The sequence below is a fragment of the Orcinus orca genome, chromosome 6 (genome assembly GCF_937001465.1).
Source record: "Orcinus orca chromosome 6, mOrcOrc1.1, whole genome shotgun sequence".
NCBI lineage: Eukaryota > Metazoa > Chordata > Mammalia > Artiodactyla > Delphinidae > Orcinus > Orcinus orca.
Window position 1 is genome coordinate 84,591,645 of NC_064564.1, and position 21,456 is coordinate 84,613,100.

At 36.4% G+C, this 21,456-nt stretch overlaps 1 protein-coding gene across 13 annotated transcripts in view; it reads right to left on the minus strand.

Annotated features, from left to right (window-relative positions):
• RNF38 (ring finger protein 38) overlaps positions 1-21,456 on the minus strand; it is a 124,158-nt gene that overhangs the window by 11,286 nt on the left and 91,416 nt on the right. For all 13 annotated transcript variants that reach the window (XM_012533663.3, XM_012533662.3, XM_033431111.2 and 10 more), the window contains 5 exons: positions 19,273-19,486; positions 4,454-4,621; positions 3,066-3,236; positions 886-1,047; positions 289-395 (listed from right to left, as the gene is read on the minus strand). In XM_012533663.3, the coding sequence (XP_012389117.2) occupies positions 289-395; positions 886-1,047; positions 3,066-3,236; positions 4,454-4,621; positions 19,273-19,486 (822 nt within the window). The remainder of the gene's footprint in view (positions 1-288; positions 396-885; positions 1,048-3,065; positions 3,237-4,453; positions 4,622-19,272; positions 19,487-21,456) is intronic.

Genomic DNA, 21,456 nt, shown 5'->3' on the forward strand with positions numbered 1-21,456 from the left:
TTCTCTATCTTTTGATTCGTTAAACCTATCTTCTGGCTCACAAATTTCTCCCCCACGCCCCCCAACTTCTACCTTGTCCTTGCTCTTTCTTTCACCCTTAAATGGTCCCCCCGACCCCAACCTCTTAACAACTGAAAGAGGGGGGGACCTCTTAATATTGTTAAATAAAAACAAATATCTAACACACTCTAAATTAAATATATACCACACAGAAATGTTCATAAAGGAAAGAGAATCTCAAGGATGTCAAAATTCAGAACTCATTAAAATAAAAAAGACAGAACTTACAACACATATGGCAGTAAGCTGGGATGATAAGGGGGAGGTGGTATTGGCTGCTGGGATCGATATCTACTACGTCCTGTGAGCCTCCGAGGCATAAATGGAGGGTAAGACTGTAGAGAAAAAAATGGTAAAACAATTTTAAATCATTCTACGTTCACAACTTTTTAAGCTGTCGAATAAAGTCTCTTTTTAAAAACCTAGGAAGTTTACTGTTCAAGTGGTATTTAGTATTTCTTAAATGTTAACACAGATGCGACAGCTTGTTTAAAACGTACACTTAGGTGTACTTCTAAATATAATTTTCCAACTGACTGCAAGAATACATTTAAAATTCTAAACATGTAGAGTTATACTGAAACAGAACTCGAGGGGCTTCCCTGGTTGTCCAGTGGTCAAGACTCCGCGCTCCCAATGCAGGGGGCCCGGGTTCCATCCCTTGTCAGGGAACTAGATCCCACATGCCACAACTAAAGATCCCGCATGCTGCAACTAAGACCTGGTGCAGCCAAATAAATAAATAAATATTAAAAAAAAAAAAAAGAAACAGAACTCAAAACAAGTAATCAAGTAATAAATTAATAACAATGAATGAAAACTTACTACTCCAAAGGAAACCTCCTGATGCAAAGGATCATGTGTTAAGAACTGCAAAGGAGCTGATGGAGGCAATGTTGGGGGATGGGCTGATGGCGGGTAAGTAAAACCTCCTACAGGAAGATGTTCTCCTAAGAGTTCCACTTCGTTTTCTATCCTTTGCAGAGGCTGAGGGGTGGGAAAAAGCAAACTAATATACTTCCAATATTTAAACAGATTGTGCTTTATAGTAACAAAAATCAAAAACCCCAAAATACATCTTTAAGGTCATGCATTTCTTGATGTTTACATCAATCTAAATTCATACATGTGGACATACAGCCTATAGTAAAATCTTACTGCCTTTAACTGAATTTCAGTAAGAAAATCTCTCAAACATGTTATTAAATATTTCTTTCACTATTTGAACGTTCTTTAAAAATGACAGAAGGAAAGACAAAAAGTCATGTAGTAAGCCAATTATATGAAAGTTAATATTACTTTTTTAGTCATGGCACACTGACCTACATCAGGTTTTCAGAAACAACCTTTAACAGATGAAATCAAACAGTACATATTGTAAATGAGAACTAAATAAGGCTAAATGGAATAGAACACAGCAGGCTGTACACTATAGTAGAAAGTTTACAGGCTTTGGCATTAGACAAACTCTTGGTACTGCAACTAATGAGCCATGTGGCTTATATATAAATTACTTATAATCTGAACCTCAATACTATCATCTACAGAACTGATATGTTCACAGCCTACTTAAAAAGTGTGTTGTGAACACTGAGACAATGCTCAAAAAGCACACAGTGCTATGCAAAGCACATTTGCTACAGATTTGCTTATTCTGGATATTTCATATATATGGAATCATATACTATGTGGCCCTTGTATCTGGCTCCTTTCACTTAGCAGAATGTTTTCAAGGTTTATCCATCTTGTGTTTGTGTAGTTTGTGTATTAGTACTTCATTCCTTTTTATAGTTGAATAATAATCAACTGTAGATATGCCATGCTTTATCCATTCATCAGTTAATGGACTTTTGGACTGTTTCCACTTTTTGGCTATTAGGACATTTTGGGGATAATATTTTCATTTTGATTCTCTTGGGAACATACATTCTTAAATGTTAGTCTAACTTCTTTCCACAGTTAGAAAATGGCAACACAGTATTCAAATACAAGTAACTGCTAACACTTTACTTTGGAAGCTTATGTACGCTTGATTGAGGAAGTTTATGTATGCTTGTATGATGACTAAATTTAGTTTTAACCTTGAATTCCCAGGTACGGGAAAAGCTTCCTAAGGAACATCCTGGCATGAATCCTATCCTGATTCTAATAAAAGATTTTTTGGTAGGAATAACTTTAACTTTTCAGATTAGCCAGGTAACCTCACCTCTCACCTCTGCCTGAGACCGAGCATGGGGCATAAATCCTAAGTAAAGGATGGTCAGGCTCTGCTAGAGTAACCGTCAAGCTCCTTTCACAGGGCCAACCATTTCCACTCCAGTTCCACTCTAACCATTTCTATATGTTCTTTCCCCTATTCTCCCTTAATGCCTGATGGTTCAGATGGTTCAACTTGGCCTGTCCAAAAAAACAATGGGGTCTTCTTCCTGTGTCTTTCCTTCCACTGATACAGTGCTTACCTCTTCCAGCCCGGTGAAATAATATGCCTCTCAGCTACATTCCATCCCCAGGACAGAGTTAACTATATTAATAGACTATCTCATATACTTTTCATCAAAACACAGTAGAAAACCAGCCTTTGGAAAAAACAGTTGAGGTTCAAAGGATTAATTTACTTGCCTAAATGAATATAAATATTATTCTAACGAGTATAAATAATTCTATAATATTTTCATTTTCCATTTTAGAAACACATGAAAGGAAAAACCAGACTGTATTTTTTTTACATTTACTTCCCAAAGGACTGCAGATACGAAAGAATAAATTTGATTAGATAAGTGACATATAAAATAACTAGAAAAACTTAAGAAGCCAAGATAATTCTAGATAAATTATATCTATATATATTTGTATCAGTGGGGATTCCTTAATTCTTTTAAGAACCACAGAAGTGCCTAAGTTATAATTTTTAAATGGTAACAACTTACATCTACTGAATTAATCTGTCTTTTAGGTCTAAACATTCTGTGAAAGTTAAGGATATAAGTAAGAGTAGAGATACCTACCGATCGTGACTGCTGTGTTTGAAAAGGGACAAACTGGCCTGGAGGTGGCAAATGAGGAGGATGATGGGGAGAAAGGTGAGGAGGATGTAAAAGAAATGGATCGCTAGAAATAAGGGGTGGAAACGCAGCGTATGGTACTGGTAAGTGCTGAACTGAACATGCCTGAAGCATCTGTAAGAGAAACCATTATTTTTTGTTAAAAGTATTAGAATATATAATTAATTTTAAAAAACCTATACAGTGAGATTAAAATGTTACTGCCATATCCCTCCCAAAAATCATACCAAAACGTTTTAATAACCTATATTAACAATGAAATACTAGTGTATTTTGCATCTGTTAGTAAAATAATGGTAACTAGTAATTATTCTGGATCTTATATAGTTCTTATAAACCAGTCAAAACACGTACCTTTTACTTAAGCTTTTGTAACACCTATGAAATGGAGGGAAAGTGCTGCACAGAAGAGGAATCTCTTTCCACTTGGTTTAAAATACAGCAGATAGTACTACTTTCCAAGAAGCTCTCCTTTTCAATCTTGTAGATTTTATTTCTAAGAGCCCAACTCACAACTAAATGCTTTATGGTCTCTCAATATTTTAGTCTGCTAATTTAGAACACTGGTTCTATAATCTATTACTGAGAAACCAAGCATGGGTAAATTAATCTGTTAAATTGGTGTTGGTATTTGTATGTATGTGTTTGTTTTAATCTCAAATTCAAACACGGATATTAGGATTATATTAAGATTTAGCAAAGTGATTTACTTTGAAGACATTATTGACCTTCGACAAGTCATTTAAATCCTCTGGTTTTCAGCAACCTCATTTTTGAAATAAGGAGGATAGACTGGGGGCTGGTAAAGGATAAAGCATAGCTTGTAAGAGGCAGAAAGAAGTGAGCGTGAACCCCTGTTTTCTCAAGCTAATTTTTCTTTATGATATTAAGCAAGTCATTTTCAGTTTCATCAGGCTTCCTATAGTGAGGAATAAGTAAGACCAAGTATTCAAAGTGCCTGTTAAAACCCAGTAAGTGCTGAGACTATTAATGTTGATCACTAAAGTCTCTGAGACTTTATTACTAACCAGTCCAATATCCTATGTTAAAACCCCAAGCCCAGTCTTTATCAAGGTTTAATTATAAAGTGCTGATATGTGAGGAACATGCTTTGACCTTCAAAGGATATTAAAATATGTGTAATTTAATTAATGTAAAAACGTTATCAAGTTTTAAAGCTAATTTTATTAAACTGTTACTGTACAGGTGCTATTGAAATTTCTGTTGCAATAAAATTGCCTTTTTTACTTGAAACTGAAAAGGTACAAGTCTCTCAGGTTTTGCTTATATAACACATTTAGCCACTCTAAAGAAGGACTGCACAGACTTACTGGAGGAGGCACACTACAGACAGGGAGGTGCTGTCCACTGAAAACCACAGAGCATCCTGGGACCTGTTGTGTACTGCAAGCAGGGATGTGCTGGCCTGTGCAGAGGGGAATCCCATGTGGTGCCACTGTTGTTACTGTGTAAGAAACAGGAACGGTGCCCTGATGGAGCTATTAGGAAAGAAAAACAGAACATTAGAAGTTTTAACTGTTTGGGTAAAACATCAACTATTAAAAATTAAGATCTGGGCATTTATTGATTCTCCTCTTCGCTGCACATATTTTCACAATGTACTACAGTTTCAACCAAAATATTCTTATCAAAAGAAAAGAAAGGTGACTGTTTCAAGAGTACTATATGATACCCAGTGACCTGGGTCTAAAGTCTTCCCTCAAAAAGACTTAAAAAGTCCAGGAGAATAATGAATTGCTATATTAACTCTTCTAGCCTGCTCTTAAGAGCAGAAAATTTTTCTAAAGAGGACATTTGGAAAAATGAAACATATCTTCTAATGACCTGGTGACATTCAACAGAAAAAAAAACTTTGTTTAATTGCAACTAGTGAAACAATGTAAAGTATTGACAGCATTTTTAAAAAGTTAAATAATTTCCTTCTCTCCTGGCCAGTTTTATTCCCACCCTATCTGGAAGAAATCAATATTAATAATGTGTTCTCCCACATCATTCTCCATGAGTATATAAACATATGCTAGCATGATTATCCATGAACTATTGTCATGTTTGGTTTTGTTCTTAACAGAAATGAGATATTACCCTGCAACTTACTTTTTTCAATTAATATTGTAGATATCTCTTCAAGGAAATTAAAAGCAATTCATTCTTTCTGACACTAACAAGATATTTCAAGTACACTCATCACTTTAACACAGTCCTATCATTTATATACTAGTGGACATTCAAGTTGTATTCACTCTTTTTACCAATTCAAATACAACCATAAAAAATGTCACTGAACATATATCCTTACATATTAGTTTCATTTATTTCATAGGGGTGACTGGGTAAAGGGGTGAATGTATTTTAAACTTTAGCAAAAGTCTGGATGGATTAAGTCACAATCCCAACAGTAACAATAGGACTCCCAGCATCTCCATTCCAGGTAGATGTATTTGCATTACAAGCATGCTTACCTACTAGAAGAATGGGGGAGGTGAAAAAAAACAATATCACAACCGGCTTGCTTTAAATTTGCATTTCTCTGATTAGAAAGGTTCAACATCTTTTAATATGTTTATTAACCATTACATATTTATGTAAATAATCTATAGCCTTTGCTCACTGCCCACTTTCTACAAGGTTGTCCATTAACATTATAGTTTGGCTTTCTAATTAGAGATACGTGGAACAAAAATATTTTCCCAGTTCATGTTTTATCTTCTGTTAAACCCTTTATTTAATGGTAAATAAACCCTCCCTTTTCCTCTAAACCGAAATACATCTTTTTTCCATCAATAACTTCCCAAACATACCTGGATCTATTTCCTGCCAAATCTGTGCTGTGTCAATTCTAGTATCTTACTAGAAAAGTTAGTAGCTAGTAAGACAAATTCTTCTCATTACCATACTTTCTTTTCATTTTATTTTTGGGCCATTTTCACACATTTATTCTTATGTAAATAACCTTAAGTAATTTTATCCAGTTTCAAAACCCACTGGAATCCTAATTTATATTAATTGTATTAAATGTTATTTTACAAAGGACATAATTTTATATTACAGCTTTTCATTGGAATACATGTCATTACATGTTCACTACTACAGTACTGTACCTTCAAGAAATTAGTTTTCTTCATAAAGATTATATTATTCTTATTAAATTTATTCCTCAAAATTCTTTTGTAAGTTTGTAGACTTTGTTATATTGCTGATAGATTATTTTTCTCTATTTCCATGTCAAACTGCCTTTTTTCTTCTTTCTTTTTCTTTTTTGGCCATACCACATGGCATGTGGGATCTTAGTCCCCCAACCAGGGATCAAACACTTGCCCCCTGCAGTGGAAGCTCAGAGTCTTAACCACTGGATCGCCAGGGAAGTCCCCACGTCAAATTGGTTAAGTGCTAGTAATGAGAAAAGTTACTAATTTTATGTTTCTCGAATCTAACAACGTTATCCAATTTTTTAATTCTAGTACTTTTAAAAATTACAATCTCCTTTTCTATGTATACAACTATATTTGCTAAGACTCAACACAATTATTACTCTTGTCTTTCTGCGTTACTAATGAAGAACCTTCAAAAATGATGCTCACAGGCACCTATCTTAGATCTGATTTTAATGGATATGTATACAAAATCTTTAATGTTCTGGATTCTACTCCCTTCTCAGAAATAGTATTGAGAATATTTTCTTCCAGACAGTGGCTTGCTTTTTCACCTTTAAAATACTGGCTTTTGGATGAGCAGAAATTTTTTATTTTAATGAAATCCAGTATGTTGGTGTTTTACCAAGCAGCTAGTACCTTCATATATCCTGTTTAAGAAATCTTTGCCTACCTTATGAAGACATCTCTTTTATTTTATTTTATCTTTCACATTTAAATCTAGAAACCAACTTTATTTTTGTGTACTATATGAAGTAGGAGCCAAGGTTCAAATTTATCCACATAGATATCCAGTTGTTTTCACACCATTACTGAAAAAGACCTTCCTTTCTCTCCTGGAATTCCCTTGGCATTTTTGCCAAAAATTAAGTGACCAAAATATATGTCTAAGTCTATTTCTCACAATGAACATAAGTTCTTTAATTTATCAACAGTTCTCCGTATAGTTAGTGCTTTTCCTATGTCTTAAAGAAAGCCTTCCCTACTTAAGGTCATGAAGCCATTCCCATTTTACTTTCTTAAAAGCTTATATTGCCATTAACATTTATGTCTTTAATCTACCTGGAACTGACATTTGTAGATGGTATGAGATAAAGGATCCAGTTTCATGTTTTCATTTGGATATCTAATTGTCCCAGCATCATTTATTAAAAATTCTGTCTTCTCCCAACTCATCTGCAGTTATATATCATATATAAAGTATTCTTAAATCTGTTAGTTTATCTCTGAGCTTATATTCTATTTCACTAGCATATTTAATTATTCTGGCAAAAATACCTTCATATAGCTTTATAATTAGTCCTAATAATTGGAAGAGCTACTCTACCCACCTTGTTCTACTTCAGAATTATACACCAGAGGTTCTCTTAATTGTAGTGTGCATTAGAATCACCTGGGTTAAAACAGATTGCTGGATCGCTTACCTAGTAAGTCTATTGTATAGTCTGAGAATCTGCATTTTTAACAAATGTCTAGGTGATGCTGCTGCTGATGATCAGCTGATCCAAGACATACTCTGAGGACCAAGTGGCCTTAGAGATTCTAGACCAGAGCGTTAGTTGGCCAACTATTTCATATAGGGCCAGAAAAGTAAATACTTTAAGCTTGTGGGCCATCCTGGTCCCTGCACAAAGCAGCCACAAATGACAGATAAATAAATAAGCATAGTTGTATTCCAATAAGACTCTACAAAAACAGCCAGCAATACTCTGCTTTTCCCTGCTCTGGATAATCCCAGGTCCTTTAAAATGTCATAGAAATTGCAGAATCAGCTTCTCAAGTAACATCAAAAAACTTAACTGGAAATTTACTTGGGAGTACACTAATTCTACTCACCCTATATGTCAGGTTTGAAAGCAGACAGTTTTTACAAATTTTGATCTTTCAAGCCAAATCTTTTAGTATTTAGACAGTTTTACAATCTTCTACATAGAGGGCTTGAACATCTTTTAAAGATTCTTAACTTCCTTTATATTATTTTGATTTTTCAATTTTACTTTCTTATTTGCATATTTATTATGGGGAATTTCAAACATGTTCAATACCAGTATACTGAACCCCCATATCTAGCATATAGCCTCCAAAACCACAAAACCATATATCCAATCCACTCCCATCAACTTCTCCCCTTCCTGTACTTTGCTGAAGCAAATCCTAGGAACCTATCACTTCATAAATGTTTCAGTACTTATTTCTAAAAGACAACACTCAAAGTTTTACCATTAATTATGCTGTTTGAAATAGGTTATGTGGAACAAACGCAGAAGATGGCTGTGTGGGAATATGCGGAGCTAGCATCTCCCCACAACTAGGGCACCTGCCAGCTGCTGGTGGGGGACTCTGATGGCCAAGGAGATGGGAGGAACCCCAAAGTGAACTAGTAGGATGTAGGGGGACTGAGTGGGGAGGAGAAATGCAGGCCAGACAGGATCAGTGCCCCTCAGGCCAGGGAGATCAGGAGAGGCAGGTGGGAGGGGCCCTCCCAGACCAGAGGAGGAGAGGTGGGAGGGAGTTTGCCCCACCCACTCGAGCCCAGGAAGCCTTCTGGACTCCCAGGTGAGGTCCCCTGCCCTCTGAGACCAGAAGTGGGGGGCATACCTGGGTTCTTTCTGTTCCTTGAGCCTAAGCCCCACCCCCCACAGGGCTTTTTCCAGCCCTGTGGGTCCTGAGCATTGGCCCCACCCACCGCCCAAACCTCACCCTTGCTTAGGCCCCGCCCTCCACAGCCAAGGCCTCCCCCCCACTTTTTTTCCTTTTCCCCCCTCCTTTTTACTACTGTGGTACTGATGTACCTTCCAGCTGTTGTTTCATCTATATTTTTATTTTTATATTCTTCCTAACATCTGTTAGTTTCCTAGTCTAATTTTATTTTTTACTTTGTTATTGTTGTGGTTCCCACCGCCCCAACCGTGCCCCAGGCAGCTTGCAGGATCTTGGTTCACAAGCCTGGGGTCGGGCTGAAGCTCCTGTGGTGGGAGCTCTGAGGCCGAACCACTGGACTAGCAGAGAACCTCAGACCCCAGGGAACATTCATCAGAGTGAGGTCTCACGGAGTTCCGCATCTCAGCACCAAGACCCAGCTCTACCCAACAGCCTACAAACCTCAGTATTAGAAGCCTCAGGCCAAACCACCATTAAGACAGGATCACAATCGCACTCATAAAAAAAAAAAAAAAGAGAGAGAGAGAGGGTGCAAAAACATATGTCACAGATGAAGGAGCAAGGTAAAAACCTATAAGACCAAATAAATGAAGAGGAAAAAGTCAATCTACCTGAAAAAGAATTCAGAGTAATGACAGTAAAGAAGATCCAGAATCTCGGAAACAGAATGGAGGCACGATTGAGAAAATACAAGAAATGTTTAACAAAGATCTAGAAGAACTAAAGAACAAACAAACAGAGATGAACAACACAATAAATGAAATGAAAAATACACTAGAAGGAATCAATAACAGAATAACTGAGGCAAAAGAATGAATAAGTGAGCTGGAAGACAAAATGGTGGAAATAACTGCTGAGGAGCAGAATAAAGAAATAAGAATGAAAAGAATTGAAGACAATCTCACAGACCTCTGGGACAATACTAAATGCACCAACATTCGAATTACAGGGGTCCCAGAAGAAGAAGAGAAAAAGAAAGGGTCTGAGAAAATATTTGAAGAGATTATAGTGGAAAACTTCCCTAACATGGGAAAGGAAATAGTCACCCAAGCCCAGGAAGCACAGAGAGTCCCATACAGGATAAACCCTAGGAAAAACACACCAAGATACATATTAACCAAACTAACAAAAATTAAATTCAAAGAAAAAATATTAAAAGCAGCAAGGGAAAAACAAAAAATAACATACAAAGGAATCCCTATAAGGTTATCAGCTGATTTTTCAGCAGAAATTCTGAAGGCCAGAAGGGAGTGGCAGAATATACTTAAAGTAATAAAAGAGAAAAACCTACAACCAAGGCAAGGATCTCATTCAGATTCTACGGAGCAGTCAAAAGCTTTTCAGACAAACAAAAGCTAAGAGAATTCAGCACCATCAAACCAGCTTTACAACAAATGCTAAAGAAATTTCTCTAAGTGGGAAACACAAGAGAAGAAAAAACCCCACAAAAACAAACCCAAAACAATTAAGAGAATGGTAATAGGAACATACATATCAACAATAAACCTGAATGTAAACAGATTAGATGCCCCAACCAAAAGACACAGACTGGCTGAATGGATACAAAAACAAGACCCATATATATGCTGTCTACAAGAGACCCACTTCAGACCTAGGGACAAATACAGACTGAAAGTGAAGGGATGGAAAAAGATATCCCATGCAAATGGAAATCAAAAGGAAGCTGAAGTAGCAATACTCGTATCAGATAAAATAGACTTTAAAATAAAGACTGTTAACAGGGCTAAGGAGGGACACTACATAATGATCAAAGGATCAATCTAAGAATAAGATATAACAATTATAAATGTTTATGCACCCAACATAGGAGCACTTCAATACATAAGGCAAATGCTAACAACCATGAAAGGAGAGATCGACAGTAACACAATAATAGTAGGGGACTTTTAACACCCCACTTACACCAATGGACAGATCATCCAAACAAAATAAAGAAGGAAACACAAGCTTTAAATGACACAACAGATCAGACAGATCTAATGGGTATTTATAGAACACTACACCCACAAGTGGCAGAATACACTTTCTTCTCAAGTGGACATGGAACATCCTCCAGGACAGATCACATCTTGGGTCACAAATCAAGCCTCGGGAAATTTAAGAAAATTGAAATCATAGCATGCATCCTTTCTGACCACAATGCTATGAGATTGGTAATCAATTACAGGGAAAAACCTGTAAAAACACAAATACATGGAGGCTAAACACTGCGCTAGTCGATAACCAAGAGATCACTGAAGAAATCAAAGAAGAAATTAAAAAATACATAGAAACAAATGACAACAAAAACACGACGACCCTAAACCTATGGGATGCAGCAAAAGTAGTTCTAAGAGGGAAGTTTATAGCAATTCAATCTCGCCTCAAGAAACAAGAAAAATCTCAAATAAACAATCTAATCCTATACTTAAAACAACTAGAGAAAGAAGAACAAAGAAAACCCAAAGTCAGCAGAAGGAAAGAAATCATAAAGATCAGAGCAGAAATAAATGAAACATAAACAAAGAAAACAACAGCAAAGATCAATAAAACTAAAACCTGGCTCTTTGAGAAGATAAACATAATTGATAAACCCTTAGCCAGACTCATCAAGAAAAAAGGGAGAGGACACAAATCAATAAAATTAGAAATGAAAAAAGAGAAATCACAACTGACACTGGAGAAATACAAAGTTTTATAAAAGACTACTACAAACAACTATATGCCAATAAAATGGACAACCATGAAGAAATGGACAAATTCTTGGAAAGGTACAATTTTACAAGACTGAACCAGGAAGAATTAGAAAATATAAACAGACCTAACATAAGTAATTAAATTGAAAACATAATTAAAAATATTCCAACAAACAAAAGTCCAGGACCAGATGGCTTCACAGGCGAATTCTATCAAACATGTAAAGAAGAGCTAATACCGATCCTTCTCAAACTCTTCCAAAAAACTGCAGAGGGAGAAACACTCCCAAATTCATTCTACGAAACCACCATCACCCTGATACCAAAACCAGAAAAATATAACACAAAAAAAGAAAATTATAGACCAATATCACTGATGAACATAGATACAAAAATCCTGAACAAAATACTAGCAAACAGAATCCAACAGCACATTAAAAGGATCACCATGATCAAGTGGGATTTATCCCAGGGATGCAAGGATTCTTCAATATACGCAAATCAATCAATGTGATACACCACATTAACAAATTAAGGAATAAAAACCATATGATCTCAGATGCAGAAAAAGCTTTTGACAAAATTCAACACCAATTTATGATAAAAACTCTCCAGAAAATGGGCATAGAAGGAACCTACCTCAACATAATAAAGGCCAAATATGACAAACCCACAGCAAACATCATACTCAATGGTGAAAAACTGAAAGCATTTCCACTAAGATCAGGAACAAGACAAGGATGTCCACTCTTGCCACTATTATTCAACATAGTCTTGGAAGTCCTAGCCACGGCAATCAGAGAAGAAAAAGAAAGAAAAGGAATACAAATTGGAAAAGAAGCAGTAAAACCGTCACCGTTTGCAGATGACGTGATACTATACATAGAAAATCCTAAGATGCCACCAGAAAACTACTAGAACTAATCAATGGATTCGGTAAGGTTGCAGGATACAAAATTAATGCACAGAAATCTCTGGCATTCCTATACACCAACAACGAAAAATCAGAAAGAGAAATTAAGGAAACACTCCCATTTACCACCGCAACAAAAAGAATAAAATACCTAGGAATAAACCTGCCTAAGGAGGCGAAAGACTTGTACTCAGCAAACTATGTAACACTGACAAAAGAAATCAAAAATGACATAAACAGATGGAGAAATATACCATGTTCTTGGATTGGAGGAATCAATATTGTTATCTACAGATCACAATACAGCAATCTACAGATTCAATGCAATCCCTATCAAACTACCAATGGCATCCTTCACAGAATTAGAACAAAAAACTTTACAATTTGTATGGAAACACAAAAGACCCCGAATAGCCAAAGTAATCTTGAGAAAGAAAAACGGAGTTGGAGGAATCAGGCTCCCTGACTTCAAACTATACCACAAAGCTACAGTATTCAAGACAGTATGGTACTGGCATAAAAACAGAAATACAGATCAATGGTACAAGATAGAATGCCCAGAGATAAACCCACGCACATATGGGCACCTAATTTACAACAAAGGAGGCAAGAACATACAATGGAGAAAAGACAGCCTCTTCAATAAGTGGTGCTGGGAAAATTGGGCAGCTACATGTACAAGAATGAAATTAGAACACTCCCTAACACCATACACAAAAATAAACTCAAAGTGGATTAAAGACCTAAATGTAAGACCAGACACTATAAAACTCTTAGAGGAAAACATAGGAAAAACACTCTTTGACATAAACCACAGCAAGATCTTTTTTGACCCACCTCCTAAAGTAACAGAAATAAAAACAAAAATAAACAAACTGGACTTAATTAAACTTAAAAGCTTTTGCACAGCAAAGGAAACCGTAAACAAGACAAAAAGACAACCCTCAGAATGGTAGAAAATATTTGCAAATGAAACAACAAAGGATTAACTTCCAAAATATACAAACAGCTCATGGAGCTCAATATCAAAAAAACAAATAATCCAGTTAAAAAATGAGTGGAAGACCTAAACAGACATTTCACCAAGGAAGACATACAGATGGCCAAGAGGCACATGAAAAGATGCTCAACATCACTAATTAATATTAGAGAAATGCAAATCAAAACTATAATGAGGTATCACCACTTGACGCTCAGAACGGCCATCATCAAAAAATCTACAAACAGTAAATGTCAGAGAGTGTGTGGAGAAAAGGGAACTCTCTTGCACTGTTGGTAGGAATGTAAACTGATACAGCCACTATGGAGAACAGTATGGAGGCTCCTTAAAAAACTAAAAATAGGGGCTTCCCTGGTGGCGCAGTGGTTGAGAGTCCGCCTGCCGATGCAGGGGATGCAGGTTCGTTCCCCGGTCCAGGAAGATCCCACATGCCTTGGAGCGGCTAGGCCTGTAAGCCATGGCCACTGAGCCTGCACGTCTGGAGCCTGTGCTCTGCAACGGGAGAGGCCACAACGGTGAGAGGCCTGTGTGCCGCAAAAAAAAAAAAAAAACAACTAAAAATAGAACTACCATATGACCCAGCAATCCCACTACTGGGCATATACCCTGAGAAAACCATAATTCAGAAAGAGACATGTACCACAATGTTCACTGCAGCACTATTTACAATAGCCAGGACATGGAAGCAACCTAAATGTCCACTGACAAGATGAATGGATAATGAAGATGTGGCACATATATACAATGGAATATTACTCAGCCATAAAAAGAAATGAAATTGAGTTATTTGTAGTGAGGTGGATGGACCTAGAGTCTGTCATACAGAGTGAAGTAAGTCAGAAAGAGAAAAACAAATACTGTATGCTAATGCATATATATGGAATCTTAAAAAAAAAAAGGTACTGATGAACGTAGTTGCAGGGCAGGAATAAAGAGGTAGACACAGAAAATGGACTTGAGGACATGGGGTTGGAGGGTGAAGCTGGGGCAAAGTGAGAGTAGCATCGACATATATACACTACTGAATGTAAAATAGCTGGCTGGTGAGAAGCAGCAGCGTAGCACAGGGAGACTGGCTCAGTGCTTTGAGATGACATAGAAGGGTGGGATAGGGAGGATGGGAGGGAGGCTAAAGAGGGAGGGGATAGGGGGACATGTGTACGCATAAGGCTGATACGCTTCGTTGTGCAACAGAAACTAACACAGTATTGTGAAGCAATTATACTCCAATAAAGATCAAGAAAAAAAAGAAAGAAATAGATTATGTGAACTCACTGTAGATCTATTTCTGTTGGTTTTCATTTGTAGTCCTTTTTTCCTCACATACTTGGTTAACTTTGTTTACTGCTTACTGTCCCTGAATTTTTTGAAAACTAGCCTGAAGATTTCTTCCTCCAAAGAGAATCTGCATGTTTTCTAGGCCCCTGCCATCCCAAGTACTTTCACTAATTTCACAGTCTGATATGAATTTGGCCGCAAATTACATTTGTTTCTGATCACTCTTATTCTAAGGATACAGCCCTTTAAGGTGCCTATTTTACCTAAGAAGGGTCACCTATGTAGGAGGGGACTCCTTAAACAGTGGTCTCTGATTCCTGTTCTCTTGTGCCTCATGATGGGACTTAAAATTGAAGTTCAAGTTTGCATAAATGAACAACATGCCTTCAGGATAGAACTATCATCCCTACTATCCCTTAAATTTTGACCTGGCAATTCCTTCTGATCTTTAAGCTCTTTTGATGCTTTTAGGATATTAATAATTTATCTAGTATGGTCAATTGTCCTCAATCAATGGGGACGGTCTCAATAACCTTGCCTACCAGCTCTAGAAAATAAAACTCCCTCTTCCATTATAAGACCTTTTATTGGACATGATGGCTAAATTTTATATTTTTGCATCTATTAACAAAACATTCTCCCTTTAGAGTGTTGATGAAATCTATTACCTTAAAACATTTCCTGGGCTTCCCTGGTGGCGCAGTGGTTAAGAATCCGTCTGCCAATGCAGGGGACACAGGTTTGAGCACCGGTCCAAGAAGATCCCACCTACCATGGGGCAACTAAGCCTGTGCGCCACAACTACTGAGCCTCCGCTCTAGAGCCTGTGCTCCACAACAAGAGAAGCCACCGCAAGGAGAAGCCCACGCACGGCAACAAAGAGTAGCCCCTGCTCGCCGCAACTAGAGAAAGCCCGCGCACAGCAACAAAGACCCAACGCAGCACCAACGCAGCCCAAAACAAAAACAAACTAAAAAAAAGTTTTCCTAATGTTGAACTTATCCTGCACTGCCAGGATAAACTCTAATAATCATTATTTCAACTTTGCTAATAGACTATTTTAGTATAACACTAGCTATGGTTTATTATTTAAAGCATCTGCATCTGTATTCAAGAGGGAAACTAGTTGAACGCTTTCATCTGTTGTACTGTCTGAGGTTTTATTATTAAGGTTATGTAAGCTTCACAAAATATACTTTGAAAATTTCTATCTTTGTCTATGAACAATTGGAACTTTCAGTTCTTTATAGAGATTAGACAGAATTCAGATGTAATCTATAAAGACAGGTTTTTTATTATGCCTTTAATTTCTTCCATAGCTATTGGTCTGTTCAGGTTTTCTACGTCTTGTATTGTTCTGGTGTTTACATATGCAATTGTTTCATTTTTCAATATGTAGACTCAATAAGTAACTTTACATAAACGAGATACCATCTTTTCTGAAATTAAGTCTTTTCCTTTTCTTTCTTTGGTTCCATCTCTACCCTCCTTCCCTTTCCCTTCACTTTAGCACTCACCCCCCTCACGCCTAGTATATATTTCTCTGTATTTTTCTCTATGTTCAGAGTCCTATGTATACAAATATTTAATCACCATGTTTTACAAAATTGAATGTAACACTTGCCTCAATTTTGTTTTTCTTGCTCAACCATATCTTGCAGATATCACTCACATTCCTGGCATAATTCTAAGTAATTCTTTGTAATAGATTCATTCCATGGTATGAAGGTATCCTAATTTATTCTACTAATGATAAGCAATCACTTCATTCATACTTTGCTTCTATGGATTTGCCTATTTTAGACATTTCATATAAATGAAATCATACAAACTGTGAATCTGTAGCCTTTTGTGACTGGCTTCTTTTACTAAGCATGTTTTCAAGGTTAACCCATGTGGTAGCATGAATTAGTACTTCACTACTTTTTGAGTAATATTCCACTGCACAGATACACCGTATTGCATCTATTCATCAGCTGATCGACGTAAGTTATTGCTTTCTGTACATGTAATTTGCATTTAGGCACTGTATCAAATTCTTTCAAACAGAATATCTTGTGTTTTCTTCTACTACAATTATATAATGAGAGGGAGAAAGATACAATGATTTCTTTCAATGTTTTATATCCATTACAATATCATTCTGCATTTGGTAGAACTCCTAACATAACACTGAATAAATACGAACAGAGCAAGTATCTCTCTAGTTACTGATTTGTCACTCACAGATTAGGATACTTGCTATTAGTTTTATTTATTATAATTAATTTCCTTCTTGCTCTATTTTGTTAGAGTTCTTAGTAAACTTTAACTGACTTTTCAACATCTTTTGATTATAATCATATGCTTTTTCTTCTATTATTTGCTAATGCGATATGATTTTCATACAAAACTATCGTCTCTTACTTGGAATAGATCTTATTTGGTCACAGTTTATTACTCTTTTGATATGGTGCTATAGTGTACTTTCTAAACATCTATTTAGAAATTCTGCCTATGCATTAGGGAGTTTGGGGGGATTACTATCTTTATTTGCTTTTGGTATTAAAACTATGCTGGTTTCACAAAATAGAGAGTTTGACTTATTAAAAAAAAGCTGCCTGGAATTATTTGAGCACTCTCTAAAGGTTAGAGAAAACAGCTGTGAAGCTATCTTGTCACCGTGCCTTGGTAAATCTCTGATTAGCTTTCACACTTCTGTGGTAATTCAAATTTTCCTGTTATTATTGGGTCAATTTTTGGAACTTCAAGTTTTCTTTTGTCCCCCCCAGGGTTATATATAAAATTTCATTATAATCGTTAATAATGAAGCAATACTTGAGCACTTACCACTTGCACTAGTTTAAGTGCTCAGAATGGATTAACTCTTAATTCTTTCAACACCCCTTATGAAACAGGTGCTATTTTCATTTTACAACTGAAAAAATTCTTTGAATGTTTCCTACATATAGAGATATATCTTTTTATCATTTCTACTCTTCTTTACATTTGTTCTTTTTTCTATAACCAAGCTCAGAAGAGGTGTGCCATCCTTACCAACTTTTCAAAGCACTAGGATTGGGTTTTCTTTGTGCTACTTCCCTTATTAAAAGAATAGATTTTCAAATCATTAATTTTAGTTGTTTGCCTGGTAAGTTATTCATCCCAATTCCTTTTGGTTTATTCTGTAACATTTCACCCTAATTACTCAAGCAATTAGTGTTCATAATGAAGGTTTATAAAATTTCTTGGAGAACAGCTTTGGCCTGTCCCACTGACTATGGTATGAAGATTTTTCCTTTACAACCTTGTCTCAAATATTTCAGTGTCATTTTTTTAAAATCTTTTTTTAAAACTTATGATTTACAGTTTTATCAGATTATGACCACAAAAAATATGGTCTGGAAAAACTTTTCTTTTTAAAACTTATTATTATGTGATTAATTTTTTTAAGTGTTTCATGAACATAAAGGGAAAGAACATGGCTGAAGGAAGAAGGATGTCTGAGCAAAATCACATTTTCTTTCAACTGTCAGTATACGGTACTTTCATTGTTTTCCAGCATCCAGTGCAGTAGATTAAAAAAAAAAAAATCAAACGCTAGTCTGATTTGATTTCCTTTCCTTTGTAATTTCTGCTGTCTATAAACTTGGAAGATTTTTTTTCCTTATCTTTAAAATCCATAAACTTTATAAGAATATGTCTAGATTTGTCTTTTTTAAAATAATATTTATTTACTTATTTATTTTGGCTGCGCCGATTCTTAGTTCTGGCATGCAGGATCTTTTAGTTGCGGCATGCATGTGGGATCTAGTTCCCCGACCAGGGATTGAACCCGGCCCCCTGCATTGGGAGCATGGAGTCTTACCCACTGGACCACAAGCGAAGTCCCTAGATTTGTGTCTTTTTTGACCTCAGAAAATCATACAATTTTGGCCTCAGGCTCTAAGGACTGGCAAACCCTCTTCTCAGCTAGTCCCTCAGTTCCTGGAAGGAACAAAGGGAAAGGAAGCTCTGTACCTGTCATCTCCATGGAGACCTAGAGAAACTTGTAATCAAAGATGCACCCAACTGTCTTGCCTACTGAATTACTCCAGAAGAAACCAGAAGGGAGAGGGAAACAGGAATATAGACTCAAACCACCAGCTGTCTGATATCCGCTATAAATCCTGTATTGGTCATTTTAAACCAACTATTATAATGAAGTCATTCGGAGCTTTCACAACCTTGATCCTAATTTTTTAAAGTTCAACCTTCTTCTAAGGAAGCTGTGTAGAATTTAAATTTTAATCCTCAATGAAGAATGATGAACTTACCTAAAATAGCTTCATTTTGGGTAAAATTGTTTCCTTTTAGGTAAAATTAGAAGAAATCTACAATAAAAAACAACCAACCTCAATAAACTGCTACCAACTTTCAGCATCTGTATTTCCTGGGCATTCTGTTACTATACCTGATCATGTATGTCAACCATTACTGCATTCTGCTGGGGTGGATGAGCAGCAGGGTGTAATAGACGGGGAGATACATTCGGAGGGTGGAAGGCTCGAGGTTCCTCTATTGCTTGCTGCTGTGCATAAGGGAGATGGTGATAATTTTCATCTTGACTAATGGAATTATGTCGAGACAGACGATCCCTTCTTCCTCTCTGGCGCCTGACAGGAGGACTGTAATATAGCAAAAATGTCAAAAAGGTTGTTATAATGTTTACTGTTGTGATCCATCAGGATTCTGTATTGTCTCTCGTTGTAATCCATTAGTAGTATATGCTAAGGTAGGCTTGAGTATTAAAGAATTGCTGTGGTTCATCATCAGCTCTGAACACTTACAAATTTAAATAGAATGTATATGTTTTTCAAAATATAACAGAAGTAAACAAAATTGATAATCAGCTCTGAGATTATTTAGAAATCAATAGCCAATCACTGTCATTTTGGGGGAGGGGGTTTAATTGTATAAAATTGATCCTTTTATAGGCAAATATAGTCAAATATCAGCAATTTCATATGGTTTAACCTATTATTTTGCCTCCTTTATTTTATAAACATTTTAGAACAAATTTTAATTTGCATATGTACCTTGGCTGTAATCCACATATGACTAATGGGCATTTTATGTTTGTCTATCTGGCTAAGACACATAGAAAAGACATAGTTCCTATATGCCCAAAATGACAATTTTAAAAAATGAGAGTAGAAAATACATAAAATAACTAAAACACATTTAATTTGTTGACAATTGCAAATAATCGAGTAATTGGGTAAATGCCGAGAATGGAAATGATGGCAAAATAGCATCAGCATAAATGTTCCAGTAATATACAGAATTTTTAGGTAGAATCTGGTTACTGAAGGAAACCACTTTTACTCCCCATGCACTTGTCATGGACATAGTTTAACACAAATAACAAGTTATCATGAGTAGACTTCCAACTTCCACTTCCCTACAATTCCACAATTCAGCTCCACTGCTTTTTACAATGCCTCAGCACGCATAACAATTCGAAAAAGCAGCAGGCCTCATTAAAAATGTACTCCACATTAGGCAAAAGAGGCCGAACAGCCCCCTTCAAGACACAGCTGCACACAGCCACCTCAGCAGCATTTACTGAGGACAGGTCACCTTTCCCTTAATTGTTGCACTCTGCACCTCTAAATCTGTTTCTTCTCACTCTCAACTGCCCAGTCTTAAAAAGAAAAAGGGACACTCCTTTGCAACATCAACTCCTCTACAGTGCTCTTAAAACTAACCCCCAGGTTCTTGCTCCATTTATTGCTTCCTCTATCTTTATTTTCAGCATAACTCTTTTTTGCATTTCTGCTTCAAAACTGACATACTGTATTTCACTGATTTTCAGATGCCATCCACCTTCGAACTCACTTTAATGTTTTGAGATAATTTTAATATAATTTTTGTGTACCCCTCACCCAGCTTTCCTTCATGTTAATATCTTCCATTAGAATAATTATCAAAATTAGGAAATAAACCTTGGTATCATACTGTTAACTAAACAACAGAATGTATTCAGATTTTACCCAGTTTTTCTACCAATATCCCCTCACGGTCTAAAAATCCAGTGCAGGATCCCATCATTGCATATAGTGGTCATGGTTCCTTAGTCTTCTCCAATCCATGACAGTTCCTCAGTCTTTCACGACCTTGATACCTCTGAAGACATATTTACTCTGCAGAATACCCTTTAACCCAGATTTGTCTGATGTTTTCGCATGATCTGCATGACGTTATGCATTACTGGAAAGGATATCACAGAGGTGATAGGCCCTTTTCAGTGCATTGTATCCAGGGGCACATGACATCACATGCATCACTCATGCCTATGTATTTACCACCAATCACTTGGCTAAATTGGTTTCTGCCAAGACCCTCTACTACAAAATCACCATTCTTCCCTTTGTAATTACCAAATACTTGGCGGGGCGGGGGAGATACTTTGAGACCATGCAAATATTCTGCTACTGCTAAAAGTTTTGCCAATAACTTTAGCATGCATGAATGGACCTTCAGCTATCACTATTATAATATTCTAATGGTGATTTTCTACTCCCCTCATTTCTTCCACATGTATTAATTGGAATTCCATAAGGAAGAACTGTTCCCTCTCTCCCATTTATTTGTT